General features: G+C 39.2%; 1 protein-coding gene across 1 annotated transcript in view; it reads right to left on the bottom strand.

The window, feature by feature from the left end:
• Positions 1–22,627, bottom strand: part of VCAN (versican) — a 136,511-nt gene that overhangs the window by 33,613 nt on the left and 80,271 nt on the right. Inside the window, exon 8 of the mRNA XM_026649159.2 lies at positions 1,750–7,293. Coding sequence (XP_026504944.1) covers positions 1,750–7,293 — 5,544 coding nt within the window. The remainder of the gene's footprint in view (positions 1–1,749; positions 7,294–22,627) is intronic.

Genomic DNA, 22,627 nt, shown 5'->3' with positions numbered 1-22,627 from the left:
AGAGATGTTTTATGTTTTTAAAATGACACTTTGTACTACTCCTGGCAGTTGAAATATTCTATTGAGGATTTAGTTGGCATGACATGGCAATTAATTATAACCCAAAACAGTTAAACATATGTGCACAGTGAATGGAAAATGTATTCTTTTGAATGGGGTTAGTTCATATGGAATGGTTGGGTACCCAGAACATGCACCTTTTTAGCATACTGACTTGTTGCTGTCATTTTGGAAGGTCATACTTAACCATTTACTGCCCAGACACTCTTATTTCTTTGAAAGAATCTTTTCCTAATTAATATTCTTTCCCCAAATCATGCCCAAATTGTCTTACTGTAAAACATACTTTTAGAAAACAAACCTAGTAACTGTATACGAGACTAAAGCAAAATATTTAGATAAAAAACTTACCTGCCATGAAATCCCAACATTTATTGGAGTCATCAGTTTAATACTGTTTTCTTACAGAGTGTAGATGTGTTCTACTGATCTTTATTTGAACTCAGTTCAAACTTAAACATATGTACATGGTATAGGCAAATAGGAACAATCACTGATACATATATTCATACAAAAGGTACCACTCTACATATCACCTGTGTTTTTTGCACTCTTAAGCATTCAGTAAACCAATTAATACAGTGCTTCTGACCTGCAAGAAGGAAGCCATGGCTATATTGGGAGTCTAAGAGAGCAGAAGTGGGATATGAAGCAAAAGGTCCTATTTTAATCCAATTTGATTCAAAGACATGAGCAAATGTTTGAGACATTGTTTACATTTTCCAAATTAGTTTGCTTGTCCTTTATGGTATATAAGACACAATCCAAAGTCTTTCTACTGAGTTCAATTAGTTACCCAAACTGTTTGAAAAAATTATCAAAAACTAGGATATTTGACCACCTTTAAAATATTAGTCTTCAACATGCCAGCCATATACAGGTAAATGATGAATAGTAGCTATTGTACATAGAAATCATTCTATCGGTATAGCTTGTGTTATGCCAAATGCTGTCCAAGCCAAAGATCTTTGATTTATATTTATAGCAGACGGAAGCTGTATCAAACAGTCAGATTGCTGAATAGACGACTATTATTCAATAGCTGAGTTTTTTAAAAACCTCAAACTTCAGCCAGTCTTGAGACTAATCCTGTATATATTTTTTAAACTTGTATTCTGGATAAGCCTGTCTGCAATTACTTGACGTGTTCACTAGGTTTGTTCTCCAAATAAATTGGAATATTCCATGAAAGTCACAATAATTGTACATTGCAATTGTCATGCTAACGCAACAACATTCATCAGATAAATTAATGATATCTACATATCCACTAGGAACATGAAAATAAAGTAACCACAACTGGATACTGTGCTAGGATCAATATTCCTTTTCTTCTATAATGGTCTCTCATCACCTCAGATCTGAACCAAAACTTATTGATGCAAATGGAAGGTCATTTATGAATTAGCGAGCCCCCTAGTTTTAGATCAGCCCCCTAGTTTTCTTTGAACTTGTACTCAGTAGGCTTCACCATTGTATTGATTTCAGCATTATGTAATGCTTTTAAGTGTATTATCTTCATTGCCTTCCAAATGTAGTTTGATTATCATATCTCATACACAAGCATATGTTTGCTAACACCTAGCATTTTAGTATAAAATAAAGTCTTCAAGAGAAAATAAAGAACAAATTAAATGTTTACCGGTAACAAAAGAAGTTTATATGGTATTTATCAAATTGGGATCTTACCTGGTATTTGGACTGCTGTGCCTTCAACTGAATCTCCACTGTTGCCAATCAGGAAATCTGATCCATTAGTAATGTCCAGAAGGAAAAATGATGAAGTTGCAAGTTCAGTAGTGCTTATGTCCTCTGTGCTTATTGTTGTCTGTTTATTATACTCAGGAATGTTTTCAGGGGCTGTAATTTTTGTTGCAATGTCAGAAGAAATTGTTGTGGACTGCTTCTGTACTACCACAGTTGTTTGTGTCTCCAGGCTTATATCCAGAGATGGTGAAGATGAAGATAACATTGTAACAGTTGCCTGGCCAGGCTTAAATATTCCACCTGCTATACTTTCATGTGGCACTGAAGCTGGTGTGGTGTATAGCCTTGGCAAAGCTCCCTCAGTGCTGCTTTCATCTACTTGATTGAGATCTTTCACTTTCTCTGTAGAGGTTTCATCTTCTGTGCTAACTTCTGGAATATCTGTGTTTACTGTTTCTCCAGAATGTATAAAAGCTGTTGGTATGACATATTTTGAGAGAGGATCTTCAGAAATGGTTGCTAGTTCTTCAGTAATCAATTCTATTATGGAAGTTTCTTTCTCCTTTGTTCTGTCTGTTATCTGTCCACTAATATCAGGAGTACTTTCAACAGATGTGCTTTCTGATTCAGGTTCAGAAGAAGAGTCTAGTGGAGACACTGTTTTAGTGGACAGCACTTTGGTGGGTGGTTTGTAAGTCACTGCAACATCAGAACTAATTTCTTTGAAGGTTTGTCCTGATGTTTGATTAGACTTGTCTGAATCAGTTGATGACAAAGTATTTGGAATGATTACTTCAGGGTATTCTGATACTTCATTAACCAAGTGGACAGTTACTGGAGATTTTGGCATTTGAGTTACAGGAAAAAGTTTGGCTGGATCGGTTTCTTCAGATTCTGTTGAAGTGGCTTTTGTTTCTGTGTAAACTGTATGATGTTTTACTTCACTTATATTAGGTGACTCTGTTAAGTTTTGGGTTACAAGTCGTGAGGTAACAATACTTACATCAGACATGTTTGCTGTCAAAGCCTGTTCTGTCTCAGTAGGTAAGTCAGGTCTAAAGGAAGGAAACAAAGGCTTCCCCTCATCAGGCTCTTCTTGTTCCATTCCCGAATACCCAGAGGTAGAGACTATTTCATTTTGATCTGCTATCGCTTGGTTGTCTGACAAAGTACTTGATTCGGAGAGGCCTTCTGTTTTATTTTCTGGTGCTACATGTCTAGTTTCAAATGGAGATTCTTTGGCCTCTTCGCTGACTCGGGGGGGCACACTAGGGCTGGCCATTGATGATATTGTTGGAAGCAAAATATCCAGTTCAGAGAATTCACCAATGATGGGAGTTTCCATTGTGAACTGCATGACATCCCCTGAACCAAAATCCTTATAATCTGATCTGGGTCTGTTTTCAGCTGTTACTGATTCACTATTTATTGACTTACTGGAAATAGTCATGGAAAGATTATCACCAGATCCATATGATTTCTCTTCAGCTGTAGAAAGATTAGATGTTAAATCATACTCCACTTCTTCAACTTTCATGCTATCATTATTGCCATGTGTTGAATGAGTCTCTGTATCTGGAGTTGTCTGCACACTTAGTATATCTTCATGCATTGGTTTAGAATGATCCACATCTATGATTGTTGTTTCATCTGATGTGATTCCTAGTCGTACTTCAATTAGTGTGATCTCATTAAAAGCAGAAACATTCCCTGTAACATTTCTGAAGTCATCAAGCTTTGGGAGGACTTTGTTTTCTATCCTTGTATCATTTATTAAACTCTCACCTGTAAATGTCTTTGGTTGAACACTAGTCGGGCTTGGTAACATCTTTTTTTCTTCTGTGTGGGTGGAAAATAACACTGAAACAGTTTGTGATCCATTTAATGCTGTCTCTGTGCTCAGTTCTTCAGAATAGTTTTCCTCATGAGCATGAGGAGCAACTGTTATTTCCAGATTTCGCAAATGGGTAGTAGATACATCTGGGTGAAATGACCCCACAATGTCCACCCAGCCAGATCCTTCTCCAGAACTTTCATATAGTGGTGTGGGAGGTATTTTTGGTGTTGATGTTGCAAGTGTTTCCTCTGTTCCAAGACGAGGAGTTCCATTAAAGAATATAGAAGCAGCAGTTATATTTTCATTAGTCATCAATTGTGAAGTTTCCTCTTGAGTAACAACTCGATCAGTAGCAGCTGGTGCTCCGTATGTTTCATTTTCTTCTACCCAATGAAAAGTTTCTTGTTTGTGAGAGTCTTCAGTGATTAAAAAAGAATGGGATGTCTCTTTTGTGGTAGCTTCTTTATTACTGAAGTTCCTAGAACTTTCTTCAGCTAAAGCGGAAGTACTAGTGGCCATTTTCTCTGTTGTTTTGGAAACTGCCTCAGTTATAGAACTGAATAGCCTGAGTTCTTCACTGGAATCCTTGTTTGATTCAGTCTGACCACTTTCAAATTCTTGGGCTTTGTCAATGGAAAGTCTTGGTCCCACACTTTCAGGATGAAATGTTTCAGGACTTAAAGTACTTGTGATTTCTTTTATAGTCACAAAATTCAGTGGCTCTACTGATGGAACACTAATAAGTTCATCTCCTGATCCTTCTCCTGAAAACAATGAATCACTACTGATCTCTTTATTAGTTGGCTCGTCACCTTTGGGGATCAGAAGTGATCCGTGAATGTCTTCTGTAGGGAAAATATTTTGTTCCAAGTCTTTTTCTTTCTTTGTAAGTTTAGCTAGCAAGCTTATATCTTTGCTTTCAAGTTTTATGGACTCAGTTACTAGAGTAGTATCAACAGATTTAGTGCCAGAAATGATCTCCAATTTATTTTCTTCTGAATACGGACTAACTGTGGGAACAACTAAAATTTCAAGTTGTTCTAGGATAGATTCTGTACTTTTAATGACAGGATATTTTGTTGTTATTCCAGATGGTTCTACAACTTTTTGTGACGTTTCTGCAGAAATATTCTGCTCAGAATGTATATCTTCTTCCAAAGGAAGATTTATAGCAAAACTTCTTGTTACGGATTCAATAGGCATTTGCTCTTCTATCTGTACCTCAGTGATGACTTTTCTTGCAATTTCAGTTCTAACTGTGCTGACTTCACCTTTGGTACTCATGACTAATTTTGCAGACTCAACAGCAAAGGAATAATCCACAGATGGTGAACTGATAATTTCTCTTTCATCTTCTGTTGCTTGTGTTTCTGGTCTTCTAACTGCTGAATGTAGTGAAGCTGTAGTTTTTGTAAAAGACTCAATGACAGAATCCACTTCTCCAGAACCCTGATCAATTAATGGGAAATTAGTACCAAGTACTTTTTCTGTAGAACCATCTGGCACTGGTACCATGGTACCACTCTCATCTCTGGATTCTTCTCCAGAGCCTACCTCAATAAGGATAATGTTCTCTGCTGAGATGGTTGGCGAGCTGTCTTTTCCACTTTCACTTTCTGTAGATTCAGTTACTGTCTTTATACTGCTGACAGCATGTGTCGCAATGGTGTCAGGAGAAATGATTTTAACAACAGACTCCACAGAAGAGGTGACCCCAGAGTTTTCTAAGTATTTAGTTTGCTCTTCTGTTGCAATATGAGTTGTCATCTCTTTTCTAGATTGAGGAAAAGATTTTTCTTGAGAAGGAAGAGTTGTAATCAAATAATATGATTCTGTTTCATGTTTTTGTTCTCCTAGCTTACCTGTACTAAAAATGTCCTTAGATACCTGCCTTCCTATTCCAGCTTCCTTAGTTGAGTCATCTGACTCAGTACTTAACACTGTCTTTGTTGCTTCAACGGTTGTTGTATATTCCACAGATGAAGTATCTGTGCTGTAGACATCTCTTTCCTGCTTTTTCATTTGTGTTTCAATGTCCGTAGTCACAGGCTCCAATAGAACTGAAATAATGGCAGTAGAATCAATGATAACATCTCTTTCTCCAGAACCTAGATCAATAAATGGGGGATCAGTACTTACCACTCTTCTTGTGACACCCCCTGAAATTATGTCTCCAATGGTTTTCCTAGTGTATATTGGTTCTTCCCCAGATCCTTCATCTATAAAAAGGCTTTTCTCTGTGGAGAAAGGAGCAACAGTAAACTCTTTGCTTTCAGGCCATGTGGAATCTGTCATTGGTATTGTTTTGCTGAGAGTAGTGGATTCCTGATCTACAATTCCAATTCTGTTACTAGGGCTTTCCTGTCTATCACTGAATACTAACTTTCCTATCTCAACAGTAGATGAATGTTCCTTAGTTGAAGCAGCAGTGCTCTGTGCTTCTTTTTCATCTTCTTTCATTTTCATTTCTGTTCCAGTAGCACTGCTAACTCCTTTTTCGGTAACCAACCCAGTAACAGATGTGGTGGTAGCAGTTTCTTCAGAACTTTGGTCAAAAACAAAAGTAGTGCTAGTTTCCTTATGCAAAGAAATGGTGGTTCCTGAAACAGTGGCAGTAATTTCTGTTGTCAGCAGTTTGCCAGACTCTAAGAAAGTTTCTTCTACTGAAATCTTTTCAGTAACTACAGTCTCTGTCACCATAGCTGAAGTTTTAGAAACATCTTCCTCTTCTACATCTCCAGAGCCTTCTGGTATTATAAATGCAATAGGACTTTCCACAGACTTTACTATATGGCTTCTTCTTGTTGTTTCTACAAGGGTTTCCAGTGGGGGAAGTTTATCATACTTAATAGTTGATTTATAATCATCTCTTAGAATAGAGTTTTCCTTTTCTGGCATATGGTCTTTTATGTCTACAGTAGCGATATCAGACACTGGACTGGGAGCAGAAGTTGCAGCAGAACTTTTTTCTGCATGTTCTTTTATTGTTGTTTTCCCCATTTCTGAAAAGACAAGACCAGGGAACTCAGGGTCAATGGCAGCATCTCCAGAAGATTCTATAGTAATCAAAGGCAAGGTTTTGGGGTCTTTAGTTGAGCTTTGCTGAAATTCAGTTCCATTATGTTTTAAGGTCTCTAAAGTTTCTGATGAAGATTGCCCATATACAGACGTTACCTCAGATTTATCTGTAGTGGCAAATTCCAATTCACTACTTAAAACAGGTTCCAACAGTGCAACATCTGCTGTAGGTTGTTGTGTAACTTCAAATGCCCCTTTTATTTCTCTAGATACACCTGGTTGCATTGTACCAGAGGCCTCATTTTCAGATATTATGGTGTTAGTTTCATTGATTTGTGAAAATTTGACATTTTTGGAATGTGTAACACTTTCAATTTGGTCACTTCTTGCTTCTTCAGCTTTTGTGTCTTTAGGTGCACTGGTCACCTGTTTCTTTCCATTGATGAACTGCAATGCTGGAGGAGTTGTAACATCAGTAGTATTTTCACAATCTTCATCTTCTTCAGAGTCAAAAATTGGAAATAAAGGTTCCATTAAGATTTCAATAGGGTACTCAGAAGACTCTTGCTCAGGGCCTGAGGTATAAGGTTCAGCCTGTAGTGAGTCTGCATCTATGAAGGATTCATCTATTGTGTGTGGATGTATTTTGAAATCAAGTCCATGCAATAGATCTGCAAAAAGAAAGAGCTTTTCACAATCCTTAAGTGACAAGTGTGGCAATGCATTACATTAGCCATAGACAGCACAAACAATTTATCATAGCAAAAATAAATGCATTTCAAATTAAATAAATTAAATATAGTATGTTATTTTATTAACACAATAAGTTAAATATAACCTGTTTTAAAAACTGCACACTTGCTTTACCAGTTCAAATGTTTTTGTACACAGAGCTCACCAATTTTTAAATACCATTGATGGTCATAAAACACGCGTGTTTAGTCACAGAAATAGCCTTATGCTGACTTCTCCTTCAGTAGATTTACACTATTCTAAACAGATGTAAAGGGGGCAGAGAAAAAAATCAGTTTTAGATAGAAGAAGCTATCAGCACTGCTCAACTGCAACAATTACTTCTGTGGATTTGTGGCATAAACTAATCTTCCTTAGCAACTGAGGTGAAACCTCCCATGTTCTTAAAAAAAAAAAAAAAAAAAAAGTAAAGTGCATGTCTTCCCAACCATGCTAGCTCAAATGAAAGTAATTGCTTCAAGACTATAAGAGACACTCTGCTCTGTACTCTTGACCATTAGGTTAGTAAATAATATGTCACTACTCAGGTGCATTATGGCTATTGTGAAAATATATTAAATAATAAATAATATATAAAAATATATTGTATGCAAAAATGATGCCATAGTACAGATACATTTATTTAATTCAATGAGATTTGATAAATGCCAATTAATTTTTTTCTATGCTTATATCTTGAATAGTATCACTGTTTACATATAGTGCAAAAAAATAATGTTTTTCTTTAGGGCAATTCAACAAATATTGAGATGGAGATTTCCAAACGCTTGTAAGAAATTTAGGTATAGAAATCTCATTGAATTCCAGTGGGATCTATTCTCCTAAATTCTTTCAGTGTTTTTGAAAATCTCCCCCAACATGTACACTTTATCTCAGATCTTCTGGTCTATAGGATGCATGCCACCTTCAGATAACCAAGAGCTATAAGCTCTCTTTGTCCTAGACTTTGCCTTATAGAACTCTTTGCTCCACTGACTTGTAGCCAGAAAGTTTTGTGCTGCTGTACACAACTTTTAATCCACAAATTTCTCTTACATGTAATTCTAGGTAAATAAGATAGACCAGATCTTAGCTGGTGTAAATTGAGGTAGCCAATGGAGCTGCACCTGTTTACACCAGCAGAGAATCCGGCCTGATACACCTGGCTTCTCCTCTTTAGCATTATCAGATAATGCTACTCACCCTATGGTCCTGAAAAGCTAAATTAAAGGAAAGATTCTCTTTCTGCTATATACACAGTGAATGACATAGTACAGTAACTCCTCATTTAACATTGTAGTTATGTTCCTGAAAAATGTGACTTTAAACTAAATGATGTTCAGTGAATCCAATTTCCCCATAAGAATTAATGTAAATGGGGTGGGGGAGTTAGGTTCCAGGGAATTTTTTTTTCGCCAGATAAAAGACATTATGTGCAGTTTGACTCTCAGCTGTGACTAGGTAAGTGAATATCCTCTGGCCCCAGAGCTCTGGTGCGGGTGTGGGCCAACAACACTCCCACTCCTAGGCCTGCAGAGTCCTCCCCATGCAAGCTCTGTGGGTTTGGGCTCAACATGGGAACCAGGCAGAGCAGGCAAGAGGCAGCACAAAGGAAGGACACTGTGCAGCATCCTTCCCCAGCACCCAATGGGGATGTCTCTGCTGGCCTCTGAGCAGCAGATCACACAAATGCCTGCTCCAGTTAGTCACTGAATGCCCCCCTACCCCCCAGGTGTTGGGGAGACCATTCGTCTCCTAAGGGAACTAATCTGCCAGGTTGCATTGCATGGTATGCTCAGGACGCACAACGCAGAGGCACTGGGCCTCTCGATCCCTGCAGAGCTGGAGACAGCCATAGGCTTCTGGCGCCACAGGCGCCGACTTTTCAAACTGCTGGGGTGTGCTCGCCCCCCGGCTCTAGTTTCACTATTTTGTTCATGCAAACTATGCCAGAACAGTCTGCATCTGCATTTTGAGCCTGGAAAAAATAGTTTCAGAGTATTGCACCTTGTACAACCAGATTTGCTCCTGCAACTGGGTTTTTAAAAATCTTGCCCAGTGTCTTGCTAATGACTATGGGCCAAATCCTGAAGAATTTACTTGGTCCTTAGTCAGGTAAAATTTCAATTGAGGAGACAATGGGAAGTTTGGGTGAGGAATATAGTAAAAACTAAGTAAGGGCTTCAAGATTTGGTGCAAGCTAATAGTTATGAAGTGTATGCAATCGTGACACAGCCGAACCAAAACTCTGGACTTAATCATCACACAATCTGTGGGGAAATTAAGATCCATGTCCAATGTTTGTAGGTCAGCCCATCTCTAGTATTCTGTATTTCTATTAAAATATTATAGGACACGTTCAAAAAACGTTGGCTGAGAGTGTTGCATCTCTTAGTGGCACAGCACAAACCTCGCAGCCCGGGGGAGAGGGCTTTAAGGTGCTTTAAGCAACATCTGTGCCCTCCCTATGTAGTAGTAGGATTTTATGTTTGCATTTTGTATAATATAGAATGAAGGATAAAGAATTTTGTGTCGCATGAATTAAATGTATTAATGTATTATTTGATCATATCCTGCCAGCCACCCTTTCTGAAAGCAGAAAGGAATGGCCTAGTGTGCCATTGGTAAAGATGCATCAGCCAGAATCTTGTGTCTGAAGCTGATTTCAAGGCAGTGACAGACCTTTAGGGTTACCACTTTTTTATAGATTTAGGATTTTGAAATAAGTAAAATAATGCAATGACTGTTTTCTTCTGCATTGCAAATTGATGTTCCTGTTCAAATGCTCTGTGTAAATCAATCCTGTTTTGTGTGTGAATGAGGAATGTGTGTGTTAAAAGATAAGTGTGAAGGCCATCACCGGACCAGATGTTCTAGGGAGGAATCAAGGACGGACAGGAGGCACCAGGAGATTGTAACACACCCTTATTGAAATGTCAGAGGAGGGCAGATTGACGACTCTAAAGATGAGACGGGCACCTATCAATAGGGACAAAATAGCTGTGATCAAAACCAGCCTGGGGTAACTCCCTGAGAGACTAATAAAAAAACAAAATAAAGAATGAGAAAAACAATTTAAAAAAAACAAGTACTCGTCAAACGATGATTGGTTACAGCATGAGAGTGCAAAACTCATTGGTCCCAATGAAGGAAAATCACTATATAAACAGGGTGCTTTGCCATGAAACTTCCCCGGAGCATCATGTCACGACCGACAGAACCCGGCTCCTCCCAACCCGTGATCAACCTAGCTGGCCATTAGATTGATCCAGACTCTGGACTGGTAACTATAACATCGACTGGCAGGACAGTGTGTGGGTGTATGATTGAATGCATATGCTAATTGTTGTGTTTCCAATAAATGCGGAATATTGCTTTTCCCCCAAAAAGATCCCGTGGGCTTCTTATAAGCATAACACCTATTCTGTGCAGCTCTAGAGGCCAGCGTAGCCCCATGTATAACTTATGCAGCACAAATTATGGGAACCTCCTTGGGCTGCCCAGTGGTTGATTGTGATGCTGATGATGATTCTCCCTCCCTTACAGTAGGGCTTTTTGGGAGGCCTCACTGGGCAGCACAGGGTTTGCTGCCACAGGACCATCCAGGGACACAGCGGGAGGAAGGATCCTGCCCCTCTATTTTCTTCACTACCAAAAAGATTTGAACTACTGATTGCTGTACCTGTTGGATACAAGATAAAAACCACTTGCTGTACTTTTGTCTAGTTTTATTCATAAAGACAAACCCACTGTGTATTATATTTTGTAATTAAACTATTTTTATAAATAGATCCTACAGGATTAAAAATACATTAATAAATAAAAGAAATAAAAATAAATCTCCTACCTGACTAGAAACAAAACGCAAGAAACTCTAGGACATGATGATGGAATCATATTCCACCACAACACAGAACCGATTGCCAAAAATAAGGGAAAGAATTCAACATGACTAATCACGTTGACAGACAGTAGAATTTAGGCACATAACTCCCATACACTATTATGACAATGTGTTCCAGTACAATAGATTGGGCTAATGTACCTCACTGATTTTCTAAAGCTTCTTCATTCATACTGCTCATGTTTTTCCATTGCTACTTCAAACCTTTCTATTAATCTCCCACTCCACTTGTGCATTTTTCGGTCTGGTCTGCAATGCAGGAGAACAAAGTATCTTCCTCTGAAGTGGTTTCTAACTTTAATCAGAAATGGAGGGGTCTGCATTCTTCTGTACCTTAGAAATTTTTTAAAATATATGGAGTAGAGATGTAAGTTGCCATCAAAATATTCCTGACCTAATGGCCTTTGGTTTGATTTTGGACCTACTTTGTGCCAATGTGAATAGTGCCATATCTGTTTCCTCTCTCTCAATCTCTTATACACACACTCAGAAATCTGTAATATCTTAAATCTGCCCCAATTGGGGAAAGACAGAATTATTTCGAGATTAACCAGGACTCCAGCACATATAGCCAAAGAGCTGTTGCCATTCCCACAAGCTTACTGATTTTAACCAATTGTTGTAAATCATTTACCTCAAGTGACTATATTCATACATTTTTTCCACTTAATAGAGTGCTATATCTATTTTAGCTCTCAATGGCAGACCTCATGGTATAAGTGAAAGTATGGTTCAGTTCTGCTTGCCCAATAAAGGCAAAGAAATATAGGTACTGAGGATTTTCTTGTGAAATTTGGCTACTAGCAAACACAGAGGGAAGGAAGGAGTGAAATGCCTGCCAATTTGCAGGATTAATGACCATAATGCTACCCAAAAATCAACGTTGAGAGATGTGTCTAGTACTCAGCAGTAAAGCCATTTTTGGAAGACCCACTTCAGGAAGGCAGTACTTCTGGGCAATATATTAAGGGCTTGATTTTCAACATAAGTGAAGCCCTAAGCCATGTGCGATTGCACATCTTCTTTATAACACTATTAATGCCACTATGCATGGAAACTGGGTATGTGCAAGTGCAAATGGCATATTAGATGTACTGTGGGAGTTTTGACTAAGAAAGGTCTTCAATATTTGGGTAGTAGAGAAGTTAGTATAACTGAAAACAAAATAAATCGCAATGAACAACGCACCACACTTCCAGTACATTGCACATGCAAATGTGCATATATATGACTATCTTGTGGAAACAGTTACTATGACTATACACACAACTGAAGTAGTTGTAAGAGCAAATGCCCAGTCAAACTGACCAAACAGGCCTCCAGAAATTACTATGATTTCACCCATTGTCATAGGAATTGTATTTGCTAGTTAGGCATGAGAATATGCACACAGTTTTGCACAAAAATGTACACTCTACATTCTGAAAATCTGGACTGAACTGTACAGGCAATAATTTGTGGGAGGGTAACATGTCTAACAAGTTCTGACCAGTGCATTATTATTGTAATAACGCACACCTGGGAACCACTCAGATTACTAGCTCAGTCTAAATCGTTTATGGATTTATGGTAGATTAATGAATTTAATGAACAACATCTGTTCCAAACTCACCTAGATGACATGTACAAATGCATATAATACTGAGGCAAGCAAAGATCTCTGTCAGACCATACTATAATTTGTTAGCTTTTTCAAGATCTAACATGCCATGACGGTCCTGCATAAAAGCAACTCTGCTTAGGTATGAAACTATAATATGGCTCAGATAAACTTTCAGGTTGACTCCCTTCCGAAACATTAAGCAGTGTTCCATGGCAGAATAACTGGCCTATAAGAAAACAGTATCATAAAACAGTGGTGCCCAACCTTACAGGACAGCCACATAAACCTAAACATAATCTTGTGTGAGCTAAACAGATTCTACATATTCTAATAAGAGTTAAGGTCACCTGTATTGATTTATAGTTTAAGTTCAGCTTGTTTTGTATGTATTTAGATAGGTTGTTTCTATGTACAGTATTGTCTATTTACACACTTGTGTAACTAAAATGATGTAAACATGATGACAAAATGCTAATGAATCAGTTGTTAGTATATTGTGTTGAAGCAGGCCAGATTATGAAATAATCTGGTGGGCTGTGTATGGCCCACCGGCCATAGGGGGGCACCTCTGTCATAAAAGATGCAGCTCAATTGTCCTTCATTAAAGTAGCCTTCTTTACGCTAGAATTTCAGTGATTCAATGTCAGTAATCAAGTTGCCAGTCCTCAGGCTTATTAAGTGATGATAAATTCTCTAACACTTACAGATGGCCAATGAGCTATATTATAATATCAGCATATAATGTATAGCTATGTTATTTATAAATAAGCAAGACATTGGGCTGGAAACCTGAAATCTACCATGAAATATAAAAAGGAAAAAAGAAAAAGTGCTATCTATTAAACTGGACTCTTGTCCCCTAACACCAAACACTCAACCATCTGTAACAATTTAAAATACACTAGTTATATCTGACATGTATTGTCAATTGTTATGGTTACATCCTTTTCAACTGCCCTAGTATAACTAGGGCCCTACCAAATTCACGGCCAAGAAAAATGCATCACAGACCGTGAAATCTGGTCTTTTGTGTGCTTTTACCCTATACTATACAGATTTCACGGGAGAGACCTGTGTTTCTCAAATTGGGGGTCCTGACCTAAAAGAGATTTGCAGGGGGTGACAAGGTTATTTTATAGGGGTCGTAGCATTGCCACCCTTACTGCATTCAGAGCTGGGTGGCTGGAGAGCAGCAGCTGTTGGCCGAGCACCCAGCTCTGAAGGCAGCGCCCCACCAGCAACACCGCAGAAGAGTGGCAATGCCATACCATGCCACCCTTACTTCTGCACTGCTGACTTCTGAGCTGGGTGGCCAATGAATGGCAGTTGCTGACTGAGAGCCCAGCTCTGCAGACAGCAGCGCAGAAAGGTGGCAATACCATACCAGGCCATCCTTACTTCTATGCTACTATTGGTGGTGGCTCTGCCTTCAGAGCTGGGCTCCCAGCCAGCAGACGCTGCTCTCCAGCTGCCCAGCTCTGAAGGCAGCGCTGCCACCAGCAGCAGTGCAGAAGTAAGGGTAGAAGTACTGCAACCCCCCCGCTACAATAACCCTCCCCCCCCCCCCCCCCCACAACTCCTTTTTGGGTCAGGACTCCTATAATTAGAACACTGTGAAATTTCAGATTTAAATACCTGAAATCATTAAATGTATGATTTTTAATATCCTATCACCATGAAATTGACCAAAATGGACTATGAATTTAGTAGGACCCAAAAGACACAGATTCTTCCCTATTAATAAGAGACAAAGAGAAGATTCCAAAGGCAAGGGATATGACTATTGAATATTATCATGGTTTCCCACATTATAATGGAGAAAGGCCAGGAAAGTGGGCATTTGTTCAGAGGAGGGCTTTGGTAATATGATTCCTGGAAAAAGTAAGTAAAAAACAGCCAGCTGAAGAGAAGATAGTTCAGATTGTCAATACAAACAGGCTCTGAATAGATTTAGACAGTAAAGACTTTTGAGGAGAAAGGTGAAGAGTTATGGAGTAGAAACAGAGATGGAGTAGACAGATGGATAAATAGATATGAAGTATGGTCTGTTTCCTAGCCTTTTGTGTTTGTAAATAATCAATTGTATACACTACGTAAGTTTGTTCCTTGAACATTTCTAATCAACAATATATAAAAAAAGTGAAAGCTTCCCCAAGTCCAGAACCCACTTACTTCTAACACTGCTACCCACAATGAGACTGATCCAAACCCATTAAAGTCTTTCCATTGACTTTAATGGGACTTGGTTCTCACCCAATATTAATGAGTGGTCATGGGATGCCTTGACTTCTAACACTGCTACCCACAATGAGACTGATACAAACCCATTAAAGTCTTTCCATTGACTTTAATGGGACTTGGTTCTCACCCAATATTAATTTCTTACTGACTGTGAGGTAGATGTTGTTCCCATGCCATTGACTGGAAAACTAACTCAAAGATATGAAAAAAGGTTTTTAAAATGTTTCGTAGATTTTTTTTTTTTTTATTTAAGAGGGGTTTTTAAAATATTCTGTAAAGAACTTTGAAGAGCTTTTCGGAGATCACTGTTTATGGGCAGGAGGTATAAAAGATTTGTCTCCCCAAGACTTCAGCTCAGCAACTATTCAAGCAGAAATAATGATTAAATGAAAAACAGATTTTGAAAATTTTAAAAACTTTCAAAAGAATAAAAGTATTGTTCAGAAGACTTATTGATTTGGTGGACTTTTGCATAGATTAATTCATAGACTATAAAAACAGAAATGACCATTTTGAGTTTGATCTTCTACACTGACACCCTGTATAATAGACAATAGAATTCCACCCAGTGATTCCTGCAACTTTTCTACTAACTTGTGGTGGATGGTGGAGTTCCGTTTTCTGTAAATGGAATGGGAGGGATTTGGGGGAGAACTTTCACTGTTACGAGATGCCTGATCCAAGCCCAAGGAAGTAAATTGAAAGACTCTCATGGACTTTCATGAACTTCAAAAAATCAGGCTCTAAATTCTGAGTATAATAGAGACACAGAAATAAAGATGAATCAAGCACTTTTGTGCTGTTTGTGTTGTGAAAGTGAGGTACAGTGGGCATGGATTTCATTTCATAGTGTGTAGCAAGCTCTCCTAACAGGAGACACCAATATGTAAAGAAGAAATGTATCCTTTGATTTTGTTCAAATTTCGCCTTATGAACATTAGTCTGAAAAACTGGTTGTTAGGGTTTCAGTGGTGTTACACTATGGATGAATTTGGTCAGTAGGTCTAATTCAGTGTTGTCTTAAACAATGGTGTAAATTATGTGTGTAAGCATTAAACTACTGTAAATTACCCCACTTTGGTACTAAGTGGTTGTACAAAATGACAGTAATGTACTTTACACACTGGAAGATGAAAGGGTGTGATGTAGCTGGAAAAGCAGCCAACAGGATGGTATAAAATAAAATTGGAGGGGATCTAGTTTTCCTTCAAACACTTTGTTAATTACTTTACATGCTACATTTACCCATTCTTTCTCCTTGGCATATATATTGCTCCCTTTGCACATCCATTGGATACCAAATCAATGCAGGTTGCACTTCTTTAGCACTTATCTTTTTTCGCACACTGTTTATGTCACTGATTAATTTAACCTAAAGACTTTCACAGGAACTTGCACTAGCTTTGAATCTGGCACACTACTCTGACTGAATTCGATAAAACTCAACAAGCTGCCTTATTTACCTTGATAGTTAAGCTAAAATTAACTCAGAAATAACATTTAGTATCTCTACTCTCTCTGAAGTTTTTTGTTGTTTGTTGTTCATGCTAACAGTTCTGCTGTTATGGCTGTGTTGAGTAGCTTCAAATTCATTTGCTGAATTAAAATCCAGTGGGCACATCATTAATTTGGTGTGAGAAATACAGTCATGTTCACCAACAAGAGCCTGCTCTTCTTGTTCTACTGATCAACTGCTTTGAGACCAAGATTAGATCTGTTAGGGAGAAGGACTAAACAATTGGCAGTATTTTCATGACTAGTGATTGACATGGCAGTTCAGTTCTCTGTATAGACATGGGGATCCAGATCCTCAGCTTTTGTAAATTGTCATAGCTCAATTGCAGTCGGTGGTGCTATATTTTACACCAGCCTGATGAATCTCTGGTCTTGAATCTCTAGAATATACCTTCTAGACACTGATTCTGAGAATGAGGATCCAGGATGAAGATTTTGAAAATGAAAGATACTAGAAAATACAGACTAGCTAGCAAATTAACACTGAAAGCAGGTCCATGAGATATACGTTAGATCTTCATAGATTCATCAGTTCTAAGTCCAGAACACACCATTAGATCATCTACTGACCTCTCACATAATACAGGCCATAGAATTTCACACAGTTACTCCTGCATTGAGATATGGGCTGAAGCCACTTTTAAAATTTGACCCTATAATAAAGTCCATAGCATATTTTGTATGTACACATGTTGTATCACACACTGATGACAATCAAGAACTTTCTTAGAATCTACACTATGTGAAAACTTACAAATTTAAAGCTCAAAAGTGAAGTTTCCAGGTACCAAATACTTGGTACAAGCCCTGATCTTCAGGTCTGGGTGAGCTGTGCCCAGCATAGGATCTGTGCGAGGTGAAGCAAACATGGCCTTACATCTCCTTTGTGCTCCTCTGATCTTCAGCTCTGCCAGGAACTCCTTTGGCACCTCGTGCCAGTTAGAGCAGCCTTATAATCAGATCGGGTCGAAAAATTTCCAACACATTTTTCCATTGTCAAAATCAAAAAACTTTCCATGGGAACATGTTGATTTAGAAGAAATTTCATGTCAGAAAAAAATGAAAAAAAAAAAGCATTTCAATAAAGGTAGATCTTATCAAAACAAATATTTTGATCTTTTGTTTCCAAATGAGTTTTTATTTCAAATGTATTTATTTAAAGTTGAAATCAGAACAGAAGGAAAGAAAATGTTCCTATTGACCCAAAATGAAATTTGTTGACAATTTTGTTTTGCAGGAAATTTTGAAATTTGTTTTCCTTCCAATTTGGAACAAAATCTTTAGCCTGTGGTGTGCTTAGACTACTGCCTATCAAGCTGAACAATACTGTCTCATTGTTTCCTTGTACTTCCCCATCAGTCTATCTCCATCTGTTGTCTCTTGTCTTACACTTTGATTGTAAGTTCTTTGGGACAGCGACTGTCTTTTTGTTCTGCATTTTACAGCATCAAGCGCAATGGGGTCCTAGTCCAGGACGAAGGCTCTTAGGTGGAATGACAATACAAATTAGAAATTATAATAATAATTTCAAAACATCTGAATTTCCCACATAACTGAAATTCCATGTTTTGATCAGCTCTACTTATGACTGCTCTAACTTGTGCCATCATGTAATACCATAAAGACGTCCAAGCATGGTCAGCATGGAACAGTGCTCCAGCCTGTCTCCTCCCTCCTGGTTATGAAGAGGTGCGAATGAAACTAAGGATCTGGTCTTAAGTGTTAAAGAAACATGGCTACTCCTATACACACCTAAGTATAACAAAACAAAGAAAGTTCCAAAAATAATCAATTTTCTGATTATTTTAATCTTTCCTCCTCATATTAAGTTGTCTAGTAAGTAGGATGCGATCTAGTAAAACCCTATTTTTTATTACTATTCAGTCTAAATAAACAGAAGATTTTATTTAATTCAGTTCAAAATGTTCCCCATCTGGAGATATTTTTCCAACAGTTTTCTGAGCCAGTTTTCTAACTTTTGAAACATTTAAAGGATATAGTGCATGTTTCAATACATTTATTTTTTCACTTTCTAAACTTAACAAAAAATTATGTTTTGTTCTCCCTCTGACAGTTGCCCCCCCCCTTCAGCAGTAAACCAAAATTATTTAAATATAAATTGACCTTGAGTAAAACTTTCAGCTGCTCAACTCAGTTTCTGGAAGGCAACATCTGAAAAGAACAACTTTTGCACAGCTGCTAGAAAGAAGTTGAAAGTCATACAAGGTGGGTGGTCAGTCTTGACTAGTCAAATTCAGCTATCCAGCATGATTTACAGTATTTGGGTGTCTGTATTTCCATGCAAGACACAGCACTGCTGAAAACCTGGGTTTCAGTTCTTGGAATGTTCTTAAATTCCAATCTTTTTATAACGGTACCATTCCCACAAGTTCTAGCCTGACAAAATTGTTGGCTACGACCAGAAACACCTGTAGAAAGTGGGTATCACCAATGTGAACATCTGTTTCCCACAGGTTTCTGACCTGTGTCCTTTTGCTAACATGCCTCTGCCAAATTTTGATATAAAAGCGATGATGCAAAAACCATATCAGAAATAAAGCAACATTCCGATTTTAAAAGAAACTATCATGAGACCTTTTGCTGACCTCTGAGCTTTCCTTTGCCCTTATTGCTTTCTGCATTTTTCCCCCTTGGTGGTAAAATTATTTAAAAAAACAGATTGAGTAATATGTCAAAGGCTACAATTTAATTGAAAGAATGTTAGGCTTATAATTGTTAAAGAGGGGAAAGTCCTATTAGGTCAGATCCCTTGATAGTAGGTGAATTCTTGTCACATGCTAGTCTAAGGTCAATTATTTTCTTCACATTTCCTTTATAGCCTAACATCTCATTACCAAAACTCCATCAACAGTGGGTGTCTCGTATTAAGAGGAACCTACTGCTGACACAATTGTCCCTACATGAACAGTCTTCTAATGACAACTCATTATCTATTGCCTAAAAAGAACATGATTCTAACACATTGTAGTGTTAAATGACCCCAAACCAAATTGGCAAATACTAAGCCATTATCTCCGGTCAGCATTTTACAAAAAGCAATAAAGAAAAAATCACAGAGTTGTTCAATCATCTGCTATTGGATGGTTTGTTTGGATATATGAATATAAGGCCAAATCCACAGACCAGCTCCCAGGCCAAGTACCTAGGCCAGGTGATAGACAGATGTGCTGGTTGGGAGAGGAAGAATCCTGCTCTCCGAGCTGTGGAGCAACTGCAGAGTTGCTCACAGAACCTATTCCTGCCAGAGTTGTAGTAGCTTCTGTGAGCCTTCATGTGGCCCATCACAGGAGGCTGATCTGCCCTTGCCCCTCCCTAGCCCACTCACACCTTGCTTTCTCTCACCCCATGCTACCCAAGAGGGTGGCACCCAAATGCATCTGCTGTTACAGACAGTTGGAACTACCCCACGTAAGTGCAAGCTCTACCCTTACTTCCTTAGGTTCAGAGAGCTCCTGGCAACAGAACTGATGCAGTGCCTCTTTGGAACAAAGATAGGATTAGGAGAGTGGGAAAAATGGGGGTGTATGATCCCAAAAATTGAAGGGAAACAAAAGAGCTGGTCTATAGTCAGACTATTCCTGTGGTCCTGTTCACGCCCACCAACTCCAACAAGGGAGGAGACTGTCTGAATATGAAAACAGGAACGATTAACACCAAAGGTCTACCACCTTCTCAATCTTTAACTCACAACTCAATGTATGTTTTGGGGTGGTTTTTTTTTCACCCATTGGTTGTGGCTGTTCAACAAAATGACAAACGTATTTTGAATTTAGTAGATCACTTACAATAGATTCAATAATGATTTTGCAGCAGTTCTGAGAAAACTGAAATTGATTACACAACATAGGTACCATAGTACATAGTACCCCCGGCTTGAAGTGGTTTCCATCATATACAGTGTTTACAGTTTGGTTCAATGGCTCTCAGCACCCCCACTATACAAATTGTTCCAGCACTCCTGTTGCATACTTGTGTAACATTGACTCTGGCGTGCTATTTTTCCGCTGTTTTATTTCAGCTGTCCAAGATTTGTATTTTTGCACCGTATCAGTGGTTTCAGGGGGGGAAATTGTTTGGATTAAAAAAAAACGACCCTGCAAAGTCCAAGCTCTAGGAAATCTATTTTTAAAAGCTATCTAAGTAGTTACACTATAGTATTACTACAATGTACTAATTACATATGTATGCCAGAATGATATGGATATGGGCCAGATCTTCAGTGGTACAAATAGGCATAGCTCCATTAAAGGCACTGGAGCTATGCTGACTTACATCAGCTGAAAATCTGGCTCACAATACTCTTTTTACTGATTCGTAGAGTGGATAATGTGTACTTAGTGTCACTTAATGCAAAGCTTTACTGAGATTTTATCACCAGTAATTTTCCAAGTTTTAAGTACTTCATAGCATAGTTTTAATTTAACTTCTATACAAGTCCACTAGTCATAAAGCCAACAGTCAAAATCACAGTTGATCAGATGCACTTTTTGGCTGCAGTTCCTGTTCTCTTTGTGGAATTTACCAGGTTAAGATGGTTGGTGCTATTAATCATAAGGGAATGTGTACTTATTAAGTCAAAGCAAGGCTACTTTTAGACTCTAATTTTCTTCATTAAAATATGAGCTAACGATTGCACAAATGTAGCCCTGTTACAAAGGGAAAAAGTTTCAGTAGGTACAGACCTACCTGTGTAAACAAAAAAAGTGTGCACATTTGTGCAGCTACATTTATGTGTTTATTTGCTTCAGTTATACGTATATTTTCTGCAAATGCAACTGGGTATCTAGGCCTTTAAAAACCTATTTGTAGGCACAATTGCACATGTAAATGTACATGCATCACTTGGGGTCTCCTCCTTTGAAAATTTCACTTGGAAGACTCAGACTGGACTCTATAACTGCATTTTTAATAGAATATTCCTCACCCCATAACTTGTAAAAATGGAGAAAAGTTGCTGAAAATGTCTACACCCATTTGAAATGTAACCTCATGAATGTGCAGGAACTCCCTCTGAGCTGATGGAATTACAGCAGTGTAAATCTGCCCCTACACTCTATGTTCTGTAAGAAAGGAGTACAGTGCCATGCACACTGATGGTAGTCAGTAAATTATATAATAATAATTAGTTGATAATTATTGCTGCTGGGCTTATTTTTTGAGCTGCCTTTGAGCCTTACTCTTCTCTCCAGTCTGCACGGTGACATGTGCACTGCCAGGCCCACTGATAGCAATTCCAGGCCCCAGGGCCGTCCCTAGGGGGGTGCAAGGCTCAGGGTGGACATGACGAATCTGTCACTTTCTTGTCCTGGACTGCGGGGCCCCCCAAAGTGCTGGGCCCAGAGCGGTCACCACCCCACACGCACCTAGGAGCTCTGCGGCCCACCCGGGCAATTTAAAAGGGCCCGGGGCTCACGGAGCGGCATCGTTGGCAGCTGGGGGCCCCCGGGCCCTTTTAAATTGCCTAGGCCCCTGGGCAATTACCCACTTTGCCCTCGCCCCCATTTGCAGGGCTGTGCACTGCTAGGGTTACCATATTCAAACATTTAAAAAAAGAAAAGGACACTCCAGGGGCCCCGGTCCCGCCCCAACCCCGCCCCTTCCCCATCCCCATTCCAACCCCTTCCCCAAAGTCCCTGCCCCAACTCTGCCCCCTCCTCTGAGCACCCCGCATTCCCCCTCCTCCCTCCCGCTCTGATCTTGGTTGGGGGTTGCTAAGTGCTTCCCTGCTCCCCACTTGCCCTGCAGCCCCTGCACCCCCCCGCCCCTGCAGCTTCTGTGCCCCCTGCGCCCCCCTGCCCCTGCAGCCTCTATGCCCCTGCCTGCCCTGCTCCTCCTCGCCTTGCAACCCCTGCACCCCCCCACCCCTGCAGCCTCTGTGCCCCCTGCTCCCCACTCGCCCTGCAGCCCCTGCACCCCCCCGCCGCTGCAGCCTCTGAGCCCCACGCCTGCCCTGCCCCTGCAGCCTCTATGCCCCTGCCTGCCCTGCTCC

Source organism: Terrapene carolina, unplaced genomic scaffold, assembly GCF_002925995.2.
Source record: "Terrapene carolina triunguis isolate 2854851 unplaced genomic scaffold, T_m_triunguis-2.0 Scaffold69, whole genome shotgun sequence".
In the NCBI taxonomy this organism is placed as follows: Eukaryota; Metazoa; Chordata; order Testudines; family Emydidae; genus Terrapene; species Terrapene triunguis.
This window is presented reverse-complemented; position numbering and strand designations above follow the sequence as displayed.